Genomic DNA, 21,410 nt, shown 5'->3' on the forward strand with positions numbered 1-21,410 from the left:
AAGGAAAAAAGAAAAAAAAAAAAAAAAAAAGAAAGATATATCAAAGGAGAGGGTAGGAGACTGAGGAATAGGAAGAAGGAGGAATTATGAGGAATGAGAAGGAAAGGGAGGGATCGAGTAGTGAAAGAGGTGGGAAGAAGGAATAGAGAGAAAAGGGAGGGAGGGATGAAGTAGAGAAAGAAGTGGGAAAAAATGAATAGGAGAAAAGAGGAATAGAGAGGGAAGGAAGGGATAGAGTAGAGGAGAAGAAAGAAAAAGGTGGCGGAGGGGAAATGTAAGGTTTTCTTGACAGAAAAACACGGAAAACAAATTTGCAGGCACCTAAATTTTATAAAACTTCATGCTCGCTTCCCTTCATGAAGAAATGCCCAGCGGCCACCATTTTCTGAATCTAATTTAATTCTAGAAAAAAGTCGTACATTTGCAGCTTTTTTTGTTTGCTGGCATTACAAAGTTGAAGTTGTTCTTGACAAAAGTAAAAAAAAAAAAAAAAAAAAAAAAAAAAAAAGAGAAAAAATGCAACAGATTGATGGCCTGTTTGACGCGGCTGTTTCTTTCTATGATGTCAAACCGGTGAAACAGCGAAGGAAGTTGGGAGTGGATTTAGGAGGGTCAGGAGAGGGCGGTGAGTATGATAATGGTCTTCGAAGGATAGATGCCAATTTCGATAAATGACGATCAAGGATTTGACTAGGATACATGCTAGGTATAAGTGAGTATGATAATGGTCTTCGAAGGATAGATGCCAATTTCGATAAATGACGATCAAGGATTTGACTAGGATACATGCTAGGTATAAAGCTGTTGACTGAGGGACTAGGGAGGATACCAGCCTGAAATTCCCCTTGCTAAAGAAATAGCAAAAGGTTGAGTGCGAAAGGCATCCACTCGTTATTTTTTTGTAGCCAAAACCAAATGTCAGCCAAAAGCAATCACCCTAGCATTATTAAGACTGTCGGTTTAGGGCAGAGAAGTTCCTTTTGCCAGCTGCCATCCCCAATGCAAAATAATCTAAAATTCTTTATTTCAGCTCACTCGTTGCGTTCCGAGCTCATCTTCTCCCTCTGCATGTCTCTCAATTTGGTAGTCTCCTACTTCTGTTCTAACTTCACCGACAGCCTCCTTCTTATTCTATGGAATACGTCCATGTCTTGGCTGCAAGTGTTCTACATGGGGGTGCAGCTGTCCTACATTGGGGATGCGTTGAGAAGGCTGAACTTGTGCTTGGAACATTTGAGGCTATACCCGCGCTTGATGAAATATATGGAGCCTGGCCCCAAGATAGGGCAGGAGAGACCCCAATGTTACCCGGGTAGGTGAAAGTGTTGGCTACCAATATACATAGGATTATAGGGTATTAGATCAAGTCAAGATTTTACATACATGTACTTTTAGTCTTTTACATTAACTAATCAAATATCATCAGAAACTGTTGAATGAATTTTCATTGATTAAGCCACCTTGGGTTTAAATTACCCTGAGTTGCTCCTATATTCAGCCACATTTACAGCTCTTTCATTCGCCAAGGGCCTAGGTTTAATTTCCCTTGGAGTCAATTTAATTTTAAGAAACCAATTATTGAATAGCTATATTCACCTAGATAAAATAAATCTAGATTTCTTCTTCCATTCCAAGTGTACCCATACTACGAAACCACCCTTTCACAGCGCTCTACCTCACCACAATGTCCACCCTGAACACCATCCACCACCTAATCTACCGGGTGTCTCATCATTTCAACTCCTACTTCGGCCTCATCATTCTCCTGCAAGTACCCCGCGCTCTCTTTTTCACAGTTCTCCCCCTGTATGTTCTACTCATCGATGTGATTATTCTACGCGACGTTGATGTCTACGCCATACTGTGTCATGCGAGACACCTGGTGCATTTCATAGCACCACTTGTGTATATTACTCGCAAGTGTAGCGCCACTGAAAAACAGGTGAGTGTGATTTTTTCCTACAATTGGACGCTTCAACAATGTGTTAAAGGACGCTTCAACAATGTGTTAAAGGACGCTTCAACAATGTGTTAAAACAAGTCGTTGCAATGTGTTACTTCACAGTTCTCCCCCTGTATGTTCTACTCATCGATGTGATTATTCTACGCAACGTTGATGTCTACGCCATACTGTGTCATGCGAGACACCTGGTGCATTTCATAGCACCACTTGTGTATATTACTCGCAAGTGTAGCGTCAGTGAGAAACAGGTGAGTGTGATTTTTTTCTACAATTGAACGCTTCAACAATGTGTTAAAGGACGCTTCAACAATGTGTTAAAGGACGCTTCAACAATGTGTTAAAACAAGTCGTTGCAATGTGTTATGCGTTTTCTAGTTTTATCTACATACGTTCTACCTACCTACCTACCTACTTTGCAAACTGAGTAGACCAGTTCCAAAAGGGGACAAATAGAGTTTTCGGTGCCAAAACTGGACATCTCTTAAATTTGACCTTAATATAACTAATTAATGTCAACTTTGCCAGAAATACCATATAAACCAACAGATTTACCTTTGATTTTAGCTTTTTTTTTCAAGACCAAAACCATTAAAATCGGCTACTTGTTGCAGAGTAGCCCAGTTCCAAAAGGGGACAAATGGAGTTTTCGGTGCCAAAACTGGACATCTCTTAAATTTGACCTCAATATAACTAATTAATGTCAACTTTGCCAGAAATACCATATAAACCAACAGATTTACCTTTGATTTTAGCTTTTTTTTCAAGACCAAAACCATTAAAATCGGCTACTTGTTGCAAAAGATATGAGTTTTTTCGTGTTTTCCCTAAAAAAGTACATCCGGGAAACGTCCACTTTTGGAACTGTACTACTCAACTTTCAAATAATGAAGCGAGGAAGTCCTTATAGCCCTGGTTTGAAAGGCACCAGCCGCTACTGATAAGGGCTTTAAAAGTTTGAACTTTGAAGTAATAAAATGGGGACTCTTTTCACCTAAGTGTAGACAAAGGCTTTGCTAACTTTAAAAATTTACCAAGAGAAGCCCTAAAATCCGCCTAATCCTGTCGACTTTACGTTTAATTTCTATTATCAACCCCCTCTGTTTAATTAAGAAACCTGTTTGAGAATGATTATTAATTTTTAGGAATAAGATGGGCAAGTTTCAAGGCGGTGAATTGATAAAAATAGGAGTGAGAAAAAGACTCGATTAAGAATCAATTTCCCCCCCCCCCCCCCCTAAGTATAGGGAATCATAGGCAGTTGAAGAGTGAGTTGCATGTCTGATGCGATATATTTATCTCATACATGTAAACTATTGTAAACCATATCTCTATGTTACAGTCAGAGGCCGTAATAAGTTCAATATACGATTTGCTAGAAGACCAACAGGACAAAAGCCATATTGCTAACGAGGTAGGTACTACAACATATATGTATGAAACTTATAACCTGCTTTGGTGGTGTAGTTAAGACGTTCGCCTGGTTAACAGGAGAGCTTTAATACCCACTAAGGTATGGAATTTAGTTCTCAATAAAATTATTTGAGAATTTGACCATTGTAAGCAGTACGGGCAGTAGTTTGGGTCATTAATCCATGATGTATGTTGTATTGTGTTCTGTATGTTTTCAGCTGGTTTCATTCTCATTCTATTTGACCAATCGAAAAATCGATTTCAGAATGTACCTACCTATATACTTTGTTCATCCCCTCTTAGTTTACAGGAATTTTGTCCCGTTGCTTTCAAAACTATTATCAGCCTGTAGGTACCCAACGTTTCTGGTATGCAGCCCTTACCTTTGTTCGTGGTAGAAGCCATGGTTTGTTATCTCATACCGAAACACCTCAAATAGCTTCCTTGGTTTTCAACTTGTTGCTCCTCAAATTCTTATCAAAAACACACAACATTCAGATTAGCCAAAAGGAAATCACAAATCGCAATCACTGCAATCAGTAAAAATTTCCACGAAAACTTATCAGTTGGATTTGTAAACAAAAGTGAACTTGGAATTGGGATCAGCTGCTGTTGCCACGTTGCCATATGTTTTACGGCAGCGTGTGCATTATGCACGATAATTTATTGTGCACAATCTTCAAATATCCAAAAATCATTTCTTCCAGATTTTGGGAATTTAAGAGACATTTTATAAAATGAAAGGGTTAATCTTATATATTTTTCTGGATATCTACCTGCGGAATCAAGAAAATCCTATAATTTTCGGAGGAAAATTGCTTATCGTACTTTGGCTTCACTTTTGTAGCCAATCCATTCTGTCTTACCTCCGTGAAAATTATGCACAAAAATATGCATGATTCACCGGCAACGTCTGAATCGTCTGATTTGTGAAATCTGAAATGGAAATGGAATTTGATAATGGAATCGGAATGGAATAATGGAAATTCTTCCAACTTGAAGCTTGAGCTTGAAGAAGTGATTAGTGATTTAAATAATTATTAAAACGTGTAGCTTCAAGTTCCAATAATTAATCATTAATGAGATACTGCTTTATTAGTTGTTACCCACCCAACATGGGCAGTGAATTGCAGAGCTAGTGCTAATTGAACATCCTTAGGTTCAGTATCTGTTCCAGTAAGTAGCCGATTGAGTGTTCCGTATAGGTGTGTTCATAATCTTTCATCATGCCCAAGAAGAAAACAGGACAGCGGAAGAAAGCTGAAAAGATGAAGCTGAGGCAGAAGGAGATCCGATCTGCCCGAGATAAGATGTCGGTTGCCGAGTTCCCTTGCAATGCAAACATGGTAAGTGGGGATGAATACCTACTGTGGATTGCTAGGCAAAACTTCACTGACCCCTTTTTTCATTGAGCTTGACCTTTTTCTACCATTACAAAGAATTGTTTCATGTTGCCAAATTTTTGATGGTGTTAATAGAGGTGCTGTGCCCATTATTCACTCGTGGTAAAACTACACGTATCCTAAATTCATAAACTTGTGAGGTGCAAAAACACAGAGGTGACCAAATTTTTAAATACAAGAGGAAGTTCAGGGAAAGCAAAGTGCAGTGTTCAGTTCTCACTCAGGAAGCACTGTGGTAACAAAAACTCAAATAATAAATGGTGCATAATTTTGTAAAATACGGCAAAATCGACGCGACGATGTGAATCTATGTTGTCGAGGTAGTGTGGACGGTTCAGTCGACATCGATCGACGGCCGTTCGACTATTAGTAGACACACCTCTACAACTCTACATAATCTTGGCTGCGGTATGGATTTTTTCTTTCTCAAACTGGTACATAGGAAATAGGTAGTTGGTGAAATTCCATGTCTGAACTTTGATTTGAACCCATGATCTTCGGATTAACAGGTTAACGCTTGACCATTGAACCCACTAAGACAGGGACAAGCATCAGTTTGTTATTGTCGTTTAGCTAGAGGGTGTTAAACTGTGAGTAGACTAGCGTCTAGTTGTGGGACGATAAAGAGGGAGAAGAACCTTAACCACCCTAGCTGGCTGGCAGTTTTACAGAGGGGGTTCAATCTCCTTTAGAGAAGGTATTTTTTTTCTTTCTTTTCAAGAAGTAGAAGAAGCAAAGAAAGAGAATAAAAGGTTCCTATAATCATCAAATAATATTTCTGTTTATTTCTAGATTCAGATGATGATGACGACGACGATGAAGATTATGATGACGACGATGAAGAAGAGAAATGATTGATTTGAACTGAAGATATTTCTCGCAAGTCTGGGTATTCCCCTAGACTGGGAGCTGGAGATGTAAATGAAGGTGAGGTTTGACCACAGACTTGTCATGACTGCAATGCTATTTGTTTACATACGATGGTCATAGTGGGTGTGTATTTGGTCTGTGTACCTACCTTATGTACAAATATCTATCAGATATGGGTATGTATTTGGTCATAATGGGTAGTCACTATCCGAGTACCATCATCCGTATGGTACCACTAGGCAGGTACATCTACTCACATCGGAGAGGAAAACCCAACGTGGAGCACGTTTTTTCAGATGCAGCAATTACGAGTAGTATCTGTAGTATCTGAAGATTCTGAAGTAGTTTTTGTAGTGGGTATTTCATACTGAAGTTGTGGTTGTAACGAACAAGTTCAAGTTCTGTACCTGTGGATAAATAAGGTGTAGTTCCGTTTCGGGAAACTTTTGGAAACTGAACCGGTCCCCTTTTGAAAACACCATTTAAATCCAAGATGGCGCACCATCGGAATCTCAATCAGTTCCGTTTCCGAAAGTTTACACACATATTCACCTAAAAACTTGAATGTTAGCATGTTTAAGTTAGACTAGACGAGGAAGACCTCTAACGAGAAAAGTTAGTCTCGTGATCACATAGGTTAAGCTACGACGATAAAGGCGGATAGTTTTTCGAAACGGAACGACATGAGCTGCTTTGTTACACTTCCTTCAATCAAAGTTATACCAGGACTTCTTAGACACACTGTATGTGGATGATTGATTTGAACTGAAGATATTTCTCGCAAGTCTGGGTATTCCCCTAGACTGAAAGCTGCAGATGTAAATGAAGGTGAGGTTTGACCACAGACATATCGTGACTGCAATGCTATTTGTTTACATACGATGGTCATAATGGGTATGTATTTGGTCTGTGTACCTACCTTATGTACAAATATCTATCAGATATGGGTATGTATTTGGTCTATGTACCTACCTTATATACAAATATCTATCAGATATGGGTATGTATTTGGTCATAATGGGTGTGTATTTTATGTCTATGTACTTACCTTATGTACAAATATCTATCAGATATGGGTATGTATTTGGTCATAATGGGTAAGTATTTTATGTCTATGTACTTACCTCTATCAGTGACGACCGGTGTGAAGTTTCTTTGGGACGTTATTGGCCAGTTTTATGTCTGGACCTTATGAGGCCAGTACACACACAGTCCAGTTAGTTACTGGCCACGTGTGTACGCCACTGACTTCAAGTAACATTCCAAGTCCAGTTGGTTGGACTGAATAAAATTTGTGCGGTTTATTTCACCGTGGGTCTCGAACGGTTTGTCCGTTTTGGACGAAACGTGGCAAAAGTGTTAAATACATACCTACATAATACTCTTCAAATTTTCGGACCAATTTTGCCTTTTGGGGGCACCGTATAGGGTCTCTCTTTCTGGCGTTCTACAGTCAGTTTTACATACAGGTCACTCAACTTTTTTTTACACTTCCACAGCTCGCTCTATAGAACCGCCACTTTCTTCGTATCAATTCTTGACCAAGTTTTGTTTACAGTTAGCCAGACCTCTCTTCAAGTCTATCATAGTAATAGGTCCTGTATGTAGTTGTCTCGCTTTGTTTACAAATCACATACACATCTCTGTTTACAAAGTCACAACACATAGGTAGTTGTGACTGATAGTGAGTACTGATAAGTTTACCCTCTGATAAGATGAAAGTGTACTATTGACAGAATAACTCTGGTTGAAAGTTATGGGTTTTACGTAATTACTCTTTTTAGGTACCTAGGTACCTACTTAGGTACTAGACATCTATCACATTAATTAGGTAATACCTATTTGTTTTCTATTGGAGTTCACCTATTGTTACTCGTTACCTATGTACCTATAGGTATTGTTACCTACTTGTTATGTACCTAGAGTAGTATTCTTGCTTATGTATTATAAGATTTGTGGCTGGGATTTACCTTTTTCCTGCATACAGTGTCTGCTTTCTGAGTCTCTTACACTTTAGGGTTATTTTCTAAATCCAACCATGAAATGGTTGTGGTGAAGCTAAGAACATCTTCACAATGCACAATAGTTTTCATACTCTTTGATAATGTTGCCAATGGTCACTACGTTCTCACTAGCAGACACTCAATTGTGCTCGCGAGACTGAACACACCTCAAAGACGAAAATCTATATTTCGGCTGAGAATCGAACCCGAACCCTTCAGTGGGAATCGAACCCAGGACTTTCGGTTTGCAAGTGTAGTGTGATGCACACTCTAACAAAGTATGAAGCAAACAAAGTGGAATTCGTTTTTCCTCAATATTAATGTTTCTGTCATTAAACTCTGCAAATTATTGGCATTCACAGATAAAGTCGTGTGTGAAAAACTACTGTTCACGTGGTTTCATCGGGCGTTTGGTTTGAATAAGATTGAGCTTCCAATTAACATTAAACTTATACAGTAGGATAATGATTGTGAATATCTATACCCAACAAGATGGAACTTGACCCGCAGGCTAAATTATCAGGCCCGTTTTCACGAACCTATGGTCGGTACCTTTTGGCACGTGTCGATAAAATAATAATAATAAAATTATTATTATTATTATTATTATTATTACTTAAAAAAAAGAAATATAATTTTCAATTAAGGGAGGCTTGAATAAATTAAATAAATTTAGTGGACACTGCCTTTTCCTTTTCTTCATCTCCTCCCTTCCCTCCTTTCTCTCTCTCTCTTTCTCTCTCTCTCTCTCTCTCTCTCTCTCTCTCTCTCTCTCTTTCTCTCACACTCACTATTCTTTTTCAAAATTCAAAGAATTTTTAAAATTTAAAGCATATTTTGGCGTGAAAAAGACTGACTTCCTGAAAACTTTGAACAAGGAATCGAGATAGTAATGTTGCCAAACTTTAGTCCATAAATTTCAAAATCGAGGGAAAAAATTCGAGAAAATCCATATGGACATAAAATAAGTTGTTTTTGTCATTCTTTTTTCCCCCGAATTGGTCCATTAAATAATTATACTAAAAGGAACTTTGAATATTTTGTTGGTAGTGTTTGTACACAATATACATATGATGTCATTTGCCCTTAAGGTCATCTTCTATGACGTCATAAGGACCATTGACAAATAAATTTGATAGGAAAGACAGTGGACAAATTATTATCCATGGACAAACGAATTCTCCAACCCAGCAGGGGCTTCTACGTAAATTCTAATCTTTGCTTTATCCAATGAAAAAAACTGGTTTCCATACATATTAACCCGAGTCTTCTTATGAACTCCAAAGTCCATGTGAAGTTTTTAAAGATTTCATAGTTAATCCAATCCATTTTGCTGATAAAGTCCGGGGTACTAGTTCCCAGTGATCTGTAGGTATACCCATCATTATCCACAAAAAAAAGTCCTCTAGGGGCCTTTTAAAGTCCAGTAAGGCCCAAAATAGGCAATATGCATCATTAGTCAAATTAGAATGCGCTGAATAAATCAGCAACAGTCAATTAGCAAAGTATTTGCTACAGAGAGGTAATATGCTGATAAAGTTCAGGGTACTAACTAGTAAGAGTTTTTAGTGTGGACGTGTTTCGGGTGAAGTCCGTCAATACCGTTTCGTAGATCAATATCGATTCGTAGATCATTCGTAGATTTGTAGAACCGTAAACCATCCTTTAGACTTAAACCTACACCTAGGAGGGCCAAACAGCTCTCGCAGTGACCTTTTTGTGTATGGATCATATTGGATCATAGTGCAGACTGTGCTCAACATAACATACAAACAAAACGCGTATTTTCTTTTCCCCATTTTCATTTTGTTAATGGTGGGGAATACCACCTGAAAATTGGTAGAGCCAATGCAGTGTTAAAACTGTCACCTATGTCGCACCTCGGTGAAATATGACGCTGTTTATCAATACAATAAGCGCGGAACACCAAGTTGAAATTTATTTCATGCTTCAAATCGCGCTGATAAATTTGATTGTGATTGCCTTCCCAATTATTACCGGTGTAGTGATGTCATTTCTTGTCTGTAGGGAGGGAGTTGGTAAATATGGATCCTGATGAATTATGAGGCTTTAGATTTGAGTGTCACTAGGTACTTTTCCTCTTTCTCTTTTCCTATTACTTACCAGTTCCTCCAAAACAAACTTCCATTTTCAGCCATCGGAAGATTGCTGAAACCGGGCCTGTGAAACCAACTCTAGAAGTCATCAGGGTTCATGAACTTGAAGAGATTTTGCCTAGACCTGATGCCTGGTGCTCGGGCAAATACACATCTGCCTGTGTATGACAACTTGGCAAATCCTCTAATCAGTATAACTTCTGCTTCTGTATAGTAGCTTTTTATACAGGTTGTATGTAACTTCTGTATAACCTATAACCACGACTAGTAGTTCTGTATATTTTCAGGCGCTGTCTATAGATTGGTAAAAGGTAGGTGGTTAACTTTTTTTTTTTTTTTTAAATTGGTTTGTATTTGTAATTTTGTAGTTTGTACAGTGTACACCATACCTACAATAGGTACTTCTTACTTACTGCCATGGCCACTTGTACCCAAGACGGTATTTGGCCTCATCGCATCCCTGCCCCCTTTTGGAACGGTCGGTCGCGTCTGTAGTCAGGTTGATTTCCTCCATGTTTTCCTATACTACGCCCCACCATCTCTTGAAATTTATCGGCAAAATCCCTTCAATTCCAAAAAGGTCTTATATCAGGGTTTTCCTGCCACCTGTCGTTTTTCTCAGGGGATTTACCTATCATCTGTTCCTAGAAAAGTAAGTGGTTCCCTTGAACTCTAAGTGTAAAATTACACTTAAAGCTTATTTATAATTAGTTACAGGTAAGTAGGTAAGTGGTTATAGGGAAAAATGAACAGGGAAATGCGCGGTATTTGGCCTCGTCGCATCCCTGCCCCCTTTTGGAACGGTCGGTCGCGTCTGTAGTCAGGTTCATTTCCTCCATGTTTTCCTATACTATGTCCCACCATCTCTTGAAATTTATCGACAAAATCCCTTCAATTCCAAAAAGGTCATTTATATCAGGGTTTTCCTGCCACCTGTCGTTTTTCTCAGGGGATTTACCTACCATCTGTTCCTAGAAAAGTAAGTGGTTCCCTTGAACTGTAAGTGTAAAATTACACTTAAAGCTTATTTATAATTAGTTACAGGTAAGTAGGTAAGTGGTTATAGGGAAAATGAACAAGGGAAATGCCAAGTAAAGAAGGTATACCTAATACTTCTATGTGCCTATGTATACAGGGTGGTTCGTGATTTGCGAACCACGCTTATATCTCAGAAACGGCTGGGAATTAAGGAATGAAATAAACGGCATCAAAGGGAAACGCCAGGTATAGAAGGACTATTTACCTATAATATGTAAATTATTTATTAAACTCCTCTCTCATTTTTAGGTTCCTATTTACTACAATCACCTCGTGACGTCAGAGACAGTCTATAAATAATTCCTAGCAATCTAGGAACCTTTTCCTTGTGATTATTATTAACCTACCTCTGCTACCTATCATTGGGAGCTCGAATCAAAATAAGTCTGATAAAGAATACTTACCACTGGACGATATGGCATTCACAATAATTTCATTTCAATGGAGCAGTTGCAAATGGGTAAAAATTATAAATAAATGGTCGATTCCTATGTAAAAGGTTGGGAAAAATCCAAATCTGAAGTCAAAACTCCGAAAAAATAACTGTAAAAGGTCGAAAATTCAATTTCATTTTCCGTTCTAATGAAAGAGTTCAAATATGTGTGACGTCAGACTATACGCAGTTGTTTTTTTCGTCCGTTAGGTAGCGCCACTATGCTACTTACCACTGGACGATATGGCATTCTCAATAATTTCATTTCAATGGAGCAGTTGCAAATGGGTAAAAATTATAAATAAATGGTCGATTCCTATGTAATAGTTTGGGAAAAATCCAAATCTGAAGTCAATACTCCGAAAAAATAAGCTTTGCTCGGGACATTTGATGTGACGTCATCGCCTACGGGAGCGTATGCCGTGACGTCAAAGTTCACGATTTACCAAAATGGATTTATCTCGGGATCTAGAAGTCGTAGAAGAAAAAGAAAAATTCCGTTGGTCCTCATTTTTCCTGCTTATGAATCGATTTATCTCGGGATCTAGAAGTCGTAGAAGAAAAAGAAAAATTCCGTTGGTCCTCATTTTTCCTGCTCTATGACTTTGAAACATCACCCAAGCGCGACTGATATTGCTATAGCTAGGTATATAAGTAGGTACTGAGCTCATTCAAGGTGAGTTGAAAAAGGTATTGTGTCTCTTCTCGCCCATTTGATGAGAGGCATACTACGGGATGGGCATTTGGGCTACAATATTATAGTCCTACATACTGGACTCCGCACACAGGAATTTTCAATTTCAATGTAATGAAAAAGACCCCCATTTCAATGTAATGAAACCGGGACGCAGGGCATGCCTGCGAACACAGACCACAGTAGTCTAATGTAAGTAGCTGTTTCATGGGCTACGAAATAAAAACGGCGGCAAACCTTAAAAAAAAAAAAAAAAAAAAAAAAAAAAAATGGGGCCTCGGTAGCTTAGGAAAAGGTGCTATTTGTTACCTTCCCTACTGAAATAATTCCTGAAATTGGGTGCAGTATAAACCTATCAAAGGTTGCAGAAATAGCTCCTAATCAGCAAAAAACCAAGGTAGGTAGGTAGGTAGGTACTTCAATACTCCTATAACCTATATCATCGATTGAGCCTATATCATCAATAAATAATAATAATAATAATAATCAATATGTGTTATCATCAATGGGTGGCAGAGATGTAAAAGAATGTACCCCTATGTAGTTTGGAGATAAAACGGTTTAGAGGCACTTTTTTTTTAAATTAGTAGGCCCGTCGGACATTTGAAACGTATTCTACGTTTACAATGTGCGACCGGCCTTGAGCTATCTCCACTAAAATGTGACTTTTTTAGCACTCGAATACTCGAAATGTCTCCACTCACATACACATCCCAGCATAAATTAATTAATTATTAGATTCTTAGTTCTTACCTACCTACGTATTATAAACGCAAGTTCCTGACAAGAATACCTACCTATTTATTTTGTTTACCTTATTTTTTTCTCATTCCGAACAACTCTCGGAAAGTCCAAAAAGAGAAGAAGAAAAAAGTCAAGCCATAGGTCTGATAATAAGTGCTATTTATTATGATTAGATTCGATTAGATTCTTACCTACCTATATACGTATTATAAACGCAAGTTGCTGACAAGAATACCTATTTATTTTGTTTACCTTATTATTATTATTATTATTTCTCATTCCGAACAACTCTCGGAAAGTCCAAAAAGAGAAGAAGAAAAAAGTCAAGCCATAGGTCTGATAATAAGTGCTATTTATTAAGAGTCAAGGTTAGAGACAAGTTGTGCTGATGATGTTAGAGCGTTGGGATTAGTTCTCGCCTGGTCAGTAACAGAGTAGCTTCGTAAATTTTTTTTCGCCGGTAGAAATAAATAAACTTGTTAGGCTAGCCATAGCCACTCACTATCAAGTAGACCTGGTGAGCACAAACACTATCAGGTAGAATTCGCCGGTAGAATTAATCATGAACGGATTAATTCTGTTCGGATTAGCGGTGATTTTTGGTGGAAATGCCGCCGGTGCCGGCACGCCGGTAGAATTAATCATGAACGGATTAATTCTGTTCGGATTAGCGGTGATTTTTGGTGGAAATGCCGCCGGTGCCGGCAAAGTCGATTTGTTTACGGCCTCCCTTGCCGCAGGGGACTTCAATGATTTTTCTTTCAATCAGGTAAGTTGGTGTTTGAATTTTTGAATAGAATATACCTTTTGATAAGGAGAACCAAAAAGGCAGATATATTTTGGTTCTCCTTATCAAATTGACCCACAGAAGACAGAGCTTATATATAATGACTGCTGAAACCCTCCAAGAGAGAATATACCTTGTTCATCCTGCTGGGATAGGACTGAAAAGTCCCTTTTCCCCCGCAGTCTAACCAAGGTCTTATAATATTTGATACATTATGGGGAGTAGACAAACTTCATTTTAGAATGTAATAGAGCTTGTTTATCCTGCTCGAATGAGACTAAAAAGTATCTTTGCCCCCGCCCCTGCCCCATTTTATGCCCCAGTAGGTACGAATTTAACCGATATATAGCTCGGTATACCTAGTTTTGTATGAAGGTATTTTGATTTAGGTAGGCACCTACTAATTTATTTTTAACTTGACCTACAATGTTGGTAAACAAAATAATGAAAACACACCTTATACCTACTTTGTGGTTCTTGTACATTGATTAATTTTGAGAATATTCTTCATTTCTTCATAGCTAATGTTTTGTTGGTTTTAATTTTGTTGGTTTATTTTATTGTTATGTTTTTCCTCTTAACTATCTATCCTATTTGTGTCAGACAGAATTAATTGAAATAGGTCCTCCACCTTCTTCTCCTTCAAGTCCTTCATCAAAAAAATTACAAAGCTCGTTGAAAAAAGGAACAGTAATAATACCTTTCTCGGTAGTAGTGGTCACTCAGGAGGGTCAAATAATCAAGTGGTCAAATAATCACCGCTAATCCGAACAGAAGAGTGGTCAAATAATCAAATAGTGGTCAAATAATCAAGAGAGCAGGGGTTCAATCCCGTCTGAGATATGGAATATCCTCAATATTGTTCGAAAATTTGACAATAATTCTAGTACGAGTACATATTATAAGTACCTACTACTGAAGTAAAGAAACTTTTTCGACCTTTTCAAGCAGTGTAAATATACCCCAGCAACTAGACATTTTAATTAAGAACAACAAAATAGAGAAGTTCATTATATTAGATATCTATGAAATGTGCCAGCCTAGTTAGCTTAGTTGGTAGTGCGTCTGCCTTGTAAGCGCTAGGCCGCGGGTTCGATTCCCGCCCGGGGCGGATTTACAAACAAACAAAAGTTGTATTTTCCTTATGGGAAACGGAGCTGTACATGAGCATAAGCAAAGCACAATACCATTAAATGACATTTTTGATTTGCCAAAAATTGTTCCAACATGATATAATTGTGAAAATCTGTTGAGACGGGTATGGAATTTAGACTCGAATCGCGCAATACAAAACAAGGTGGTTACTTGATGCCAACTTCAAATCCAGAAAACCATACATAGCCCAATTTGAAGAACTAAAAGCCGATATTTTATTAGATGTGAATATGAATATGTATGTGCTGGTGACCACAGTTGTGCCTAAAATCCTTTTTCCACCCCTATTAATTTGAACCTCATTGTCACTTCCCAGGGAAATCAAGAACAAGACCTATGACGCCTATATCAAAGAGAAGGAAGCTGCCAAGGCAGAATATACCCAGGCTGTAGCCAGTGGACTGGCAGCTGCCCATGTCGAGCTCAGGTGAGTGGTACCGGGTTGCTGGTGACCACAGTTGTGCCTAAAATCCTTTTTCCACCCCTATTAATTTGAACCTCATTGTCACTTCCCAGGGAAATCAAGAACAAGACCTATGACGCCTATATCAAAGAGAAGGAAGCTGCCAAGGCAGAATATACCCAGGCTGTAGCCAGTGGACTGGCAGCTGCCCATGTCGAGCTCAGGTGAGTGGTACCGGGTTCGATTCAGGAAGTGGAGGAATAAATTGTCCTCAAATTATGTAGGTACCCAAAACAAAGCGAGGTACTGGAGGTAAAGAGTGGATAAAAAACTTTTATGCGTCGAGTCGCCTTTTTCACTGGATATTTAACCTGAATGTATTGTCCTTATGAGGTAGAGTGTAGCCTTCTTAAATTTGGCTACACCTGAAATGATAGATGAGTTCCTAATCCTGATAGTAATCTACCTTGGTAGTGCTCAAGACGCTCGCCTGGTCAAAAGGAGGGCGTGGGTTCAATCCTTGCCGAGACATGTAATTTTGGACAAAATATTATATTATTACCTGTTATTATTTGAGGATTTTACCACAACAATAGGAGTAGCTTTTTGCATCAAGGAGACGTTTTAGTTTAATTTTTTTCCTTCGAGCTTTTTCGAGCAGTATAAATAATAACGTCTGTTATAATACCTATTCAATTAAATTTTATTTTCCAGTGCCCGAGATTCGAACACGTTCCGCGTATCAGTCAACGTGGAGCCAGAGACCAAGGTCAACTTTGGCATGACATACGAGCAGTTCCTCACTAGAACTTTGGGTCACTATGAACACGTCGTTAATGTCAACCCAGGCCAGGTAAGCAATTGGTTCAATATATTCGAAGTTTCGGACGACCTTTCCTTTCGTGAAACTTTCGGAAATGATTCCAATGGTGCACCATGTTGGATTTCCTATGGTTTAGTACCGATATCACGCCAAAAGATCAGAAATTCCGAAAATAAAATACAAATTTAGTGTTGAGGTAGAAACATACTACCCTCACGTCACGTGAGCTCATGGGGAGTCAGAAAGATGTGGTTCAGAGTTTTCCCATAATGTGTGGTAGGGGATTTCGTTCTCGATAACTACACTGCCCTCACTTCACGTGAGCTCACTTGAACTGAGGGTAGTGTGTTCCCGAGTTGAATCCAGGTTGTTGATTAAAAATTTACCTCATTTTAGAATAGAATAGAGCTTGTTTATCCTGCTCGAATAAGACTAACAAGTCCTTTTACTCCAGCCCCTAGCCCATTTTATGCTACAGTACCAAATTAGTTAGTATCCAATGTTTATCTAGCTTAGATCTAGTCTCGTAGGTAGGTAGGTATTTTGCTATTTTGATTTATTTAGGTACCTACTAATTTATTTTTAACTTGACCTACAATGTTGGTAAACAAAATAATGAAAACACACCTTATAGGTACCTACTTTGTAGTTCTTGTAAATTGATTAATTTTTAGAATATTCTTCATTTCATCATAGCTAATGTTTTGTTGGTTTTAATTTTGTTGGTTTATTTTATTGTTATGTTTTTCCTCTTAACTATCTATCCTGTCTGTGTCAGACAGAATTAATTGAAATAGGTCCTCCACCTTCTTCTCCTTCAAGTCCTTCATCAAAAAAATTATAAAGCTCATCGAAAAAGGAACAGTAATAATACCTTTCTCGGTAGTAGTGGTCACTCAGGTAATCAAGAGGTCATGGGTTCAATCCCGTCTGAGATATGGAATATCCTCAATATTGTTCGAAAATTTGACAATAATTCTAGTACGAGTACATATTATTATACCTGAAAAAGGAACAGTAATACCTTTCTCGGTAGTAGTGGTCACTCAGGAGGGTCAAATAATCAAGTGGTCAAATAATCACCGCTAATCCGAACAGAAGAGTGGTCAAATAATCAAGAGAGCAGGGGTTCAATCCCGTCTGAGATAAAATAAAAGTTTTTTTTACTAAACGCTTGATTGTGACTTTCCACCAAACTAAACGTTTAGCTCTTGAGATCCACCACCTCCTCGAGCTGGTTGATTCGATTGGTGACGCACTTTTTTTTGTGGTGACGCACTTTTTTGTTTATTTTCAAGTTTTCAACGAGTTTTATAAAAATATAAAGCTATAACATTAAGGTTGGGCTAGTAAAAGATCCAAATTTTTTGAAATGATAAAAATTGAGTTTTTTTTATCCACCAATCCACCAGTGTTATGACTACCAGGGGACTTGTGATGTTAGGGACTGGTGGTCAAGTCCTACAAATGAGTGCCATTTTCCATGAGTACCTACCCGTAAAATATTGCAAAATTTTAATAGATTCCAATAGTTACTTTTTTGATTTTAATGGACTGTATTAATTGTAGTGATCCGATACTCATTGAACGAAGGAGTAGAACCATTATGAACACATGAATCACAGAATAGAAAATATTCCAAGTCTCCAAGAGAGGCGCTTGCTCCAGATGGGGGTGTTGCGGGCTAAAGACGACGACGAGAGAAGATAATTCAATAACTTCATTTTCATTGTAAGATAATCCATTTAAAAGATAATTTAGATTAAAAGATAATCCAATATACACATTTTTTCATTTTTCTCCCGCAGCTAACAAATTGGCCGAAATTATTCGACCATCTGGCAACACAGCCACGGTGAAATGGGAACCAAGTGTGGAGGACCAGAAGAAGATGAACGACACTTATGGAGCTAGAGGTCAACTTGTAGTGCGTTATGATGTGGATAGAACATCCAATCCTGACCAGATATTGGTGAGTAATAAAGACTGGAATCTTCTTCTTTTACCTTCTCATTCAGCCCTGACTAGCAGTGACTAGGGTTATCGCTTTGGGCTGACATTTGGTTTTGGCTACAAATTTTACGAGTGAATGCCCTTCGCACTCAAGCTTTGCTCTTTATTTAGCAAGGGAAATTCAGGCTGTTATACTCCCTGTATAGTCCCCCAGCCAAACTAAGCCAGACGATTGCGGGTATCACGATACCTGCAGTAATGAGTAATGAGGGCGCTCTTGCTTCACCACAAAAAATCAATTTTTCCATGACCCATTTTTCGGTTTCCTCCCCCAGGTGGACGAGGGCTATTTCGTGCACTTCTACGCTCCCCCGAATCTGCCCACACTGAACAAACACGTCATCTTTGTCCTCGACCTCAGCGGTTCTATGTTCGGAACCAAACTTATCCAACTCAAGGATGCAATGGTGGAAATCCTCAGTGATCTCCGCAAGAATGACTACTTCTCTATTGTGCTGTTCTCGAACAAGGCGCATGTTTGGAGTTTGGATAGTTCTAATGAGACTTCGACTATGTTGGATGAGGATGCTGCGAATCAGACTTTGACTTTCCAGGTAAGCTGGTGGTTGTGGAAGAGTGGAGTTTAGCTATTGTATTATTGTTGAAAACAAAGTAAACTTGCTCAATTCATTTCAATTCTACATGTAGAATGCTTGTCGTTCTATTTACCCTGTTCCAATCAACTATCTAATATTTCCCCCAGAATCACGTCATCAGAGTAAACGAGGACACCATCGCGAAGGCAAAGAAAGCCATCAAACAAATGCAAGACCAAGGCGGTACTAACATCATCGATGGTCTGAGGAAAGCTATCGAAATGGCCAAAGTAGGCCGAGAAACGTTCGCCAATAAAGTTGAGATGCCGGAGCCCACATTTGTAGAAGATTTTATCTTTTAGAACTGTCTGCCCCTACACCTAAGCCTCAAGGTTTGGACTTGAGCTGATTCCTAATTAAGCTCGAAGATCCGAGCGGTCTTCAATAACTTTTTCGTTAGGTATTGTCCATGGATGTCTTGCAGTGGATTAACTAACCCTACAGTAAGCCTCCATGTTATTATGGAGTAAGAGTTACATCCGAGGATGGCATGGGTAGCCGTCTCTTCACACTCCCCGCATAACCTACAAACAATTTGGTCTTGGCGGAAGCCCATTGTTTGTATATGTTTCCTGAGTCCACAGTGCCGGGTGATCAGGCTAGTGGCAAGGGAGGGTCTATATTTATTTTAGCTATACTTGTATTATTGTTAAAAACAAAGTAAACTTGCTCAATTCATTTCAGTTCTACATGTAGAATGCTTGTCGTTCTATTTACCCTGTTCCAATCAACTATCTAATATTTCCCCCAGAATCACGTCATCAGAGTAAACGTCCAATCCTGACCAGATATTGGTGAGTAATAAAGACCGGAATTTTCTTCTTTTTCTTCGCCTTTTCCCGTGTACAGACGGGGTCGGCGTTTTTCGGCACCTTCTCATTCAGCCCTGACTAGCAGTGACTAGGGTGATCGCTTTGGGCTGACATTTGGTTTTGGCTACAAATTTCACGAGTGAATGCCCTTCGCACTCAACCTTTTCCTTTAGCAAGGAAAATTCAGGCTGGTATACTCCCTGTTTGACGTTCCCCAGCCAGACAATTGAGGGTATCACGATACCCGCAGAGTAATGAGGGCGCTCTTGCTTCACCACAAAGAATCAATTTTTCCATGTTCTATTTTTCGGTTTCCTCCCCCAGGTGGACGAGGGCTATTTCGTGCACTTCTACGCTCCCCCCAATCTACCCACACTGAACAAACACGTCATCTTTGTCCTCGACCTCAGCGGTTCTATGTTCGGAACCAAACTTATCCAACTCAAGGATGCAATGGTGTAAAGTAGGTACCTAAATACCTAGGCAGCTGGGTAGAGTTTTACATCACACAGTACAACGTAATATTCCGAGAATGCTAAATTTAATAGGTAATTTCATGTAGATACTGTACACTGTAGGTACAGGTACCTATGTAAAAATTCATGTTTCATAAGATGTTTAAAAGTAATGTGTATGTAGGTACTCTACTTAGGCAAGTATTGAACGCAATACGAAAACACAGTCGTAGAATACCTAGGTATATATAGCTAGAATTAAAATTTTACATACCTTATGGGCACAAACGTATTACCTATGGATGTATGGTAAAGGATGATTGGTTTTACGTGCAATAGGTACAAGTGCAATACATAGAACTTACCTATACAGACTTTAAGGTCTAACGAATCTAATGATTACAATATTTACAATTAGGTACTTATTATGAATTCCTATTACGCTTTTCTCCTCTGCCAACACTTCTTCATTCTCTGAGACTGGTCTTCTTTTCTTCGCTAGGTAGGTATTTAAGGATGAGGAAAGTAAAAAAAAAGAAAAAAAATAGATGACGCATATCTATTTAGAGTTGGAAGAGTTAGAATAATTCAGTCGAGTTATGAAAATAACTCTAATGAGTTAGTGTGTGCTCATCAGGTATCCGGTAAACCTAACAGGCGGACCTGATCAGGTGTACCGGTCAGGTCTACCTGATAGTGGGTAGCTCGCCTTATGCTACTTAGAGTGACAGATGTTTCACTTTAGGAATATGGCTTCCGTCGGTTTGGCAAAACTAAGGGCAAGTCATGCCTTCACTAGTAATGACCTCAAACTCATCAAACCGGCTCCTACCGTCCCCAGATTTTCAGTCTTGCCTTCGGGAACGGTGCCGACTACAATTTCCTGCGCAAACTCTCCCTGGACAACGCGGCCTTTGCGCGCAACATCTACGAAGCCTCTGGTTGGGTACTACTATTGTGGTCAAAGTCTTAAATATGTAAGACCTTTTGGGGATATGAAAGTAAAATTTTATAGGTACCTACCTCTGTATCTTGGCTGAGACTGAACCCGCGCCCTCCTGATTACCAAGCGAGCGCCTTGACACTTGGTTATTTGACCATAGGGTAGTTCTAGGTAGAGAAGATAAGGTACCAACCAACCACACAGATTTAAGTGGGTGAAACCAACCAAAGAATAACCATACTGCATGTAAAGATGCAAAAGTAGGTACTAGGTAGGTAGATACTTACCAGACGGATTTGTTGCACAGATAGAACTCATTAGGAACTAGCCTATTAGGTCCGAATTCCTATAATGAGATAGGTAACCTTGAATTTTCACCACGGGAAATACCATCTCAACATTTCAGTTTCACAGACTTCCACATCAAATGCAAATGAGACAGATGCCTACCTACCTAACCACACCCCAACGTAAAATTAATTTAAAAAAAAAAAAGTAATAACTACCTACTTGATAATAAATAATTCAATATCTACCTACAATTAGGTAGGGCTGTTGGCGCGTGTATTATTATTATTATTATTATTATTATTATTATTATTATTATTTTTAATCTATTTCAGATCTTAGGATAGAAAAAATGTAGCTAAAACCAAATGTTAGCCCAAAGCAATCGCCCTATCTAGGGCTGATTAAGAGACTGACTAAAAACGCCGACGCCGTCTGTACACGAGAAAAGGGAACAACG

The 21,410-nt window shown here is 38.8% G+C and overlaps 2 protein-coding genes across 2 annotated transcripts in view; both read left to right on the forward strand.

Moving 5' to 3' along the window:
* Window positions 1–516: 516 nt before the first annotated feature.
* Window positions 517–2,035, forward strand: LOC113466522. Its single transcript, XM_026822023.1, has 3 exons — window positions 517–625; window positions 1,031–1,312; window positions 1,668–2,035. The coding sequence occupies exons 1-3, from the start codon at window positions 517–519 to the stop codon at window positions 2,033–2,035; spliced, it is 759 nt and encodes a 252-aa protein (XP_026677824.1).
* Window positions 2,036–13,237: 11,202 nt separating this feature from the next.
* LOC103507072 (inter-alpha-trypsin inhibitor heavy chain H3-like) overlaps window positions 13,238–21,410 on the forward strand; it is a 26,919-nt gene continuing 18,746 nt past the window's right edge. Inside the window, exons 1-8 of the mRNA XM_026822024.1 lie at window positions 13,238–13,444; window positions 14,920–15,044; window positions 15,735–15,991; window positions 17,613–17,815; window positions 18,132–18,410; window positions 18,560–18,733; window positions 19,589–19,720; window positions 20,525–20,679. Of these exons, the coding sequence (XP_026677825.1) occupies window positions 13,238–13,444; window positions 14,920–15,044; window positions 15,735–15,991; window positions 17,613–17,815; window positions 18,132–18,410; window positions 18,560–18,733; window positions 19,589–19,720; window positions 20,525–20,679 (1,532 nt within the window). The remainder of the gene's footprint in view (window positions 13,445–14,919; window positions 15,045–15,734; window positions 15,992–17,612; window positions 17,816–18,131; window positions 18,411–18,559; window positions 18,734–19,588; window positions 19,721–20,524; window positions 20,680–21,410) is intronic.

Source organism: Diaphorina citri, unplaced genomic scaffold (genome assembly GCF_000475195.1).
Source record: "Diaphorina citri unplaced genomic scaffold, Diaci psyllid genome assembly version 1.1 scaffold285, whole genome shotgun sequence".
NCBI classification, from domain to species: domain Eukaryota; kingdom Metazoa; phylum Arthropoda; class Insecta; order Hemiptera; family Psyllidae; genus Diaphorina; species Diaphorina citri.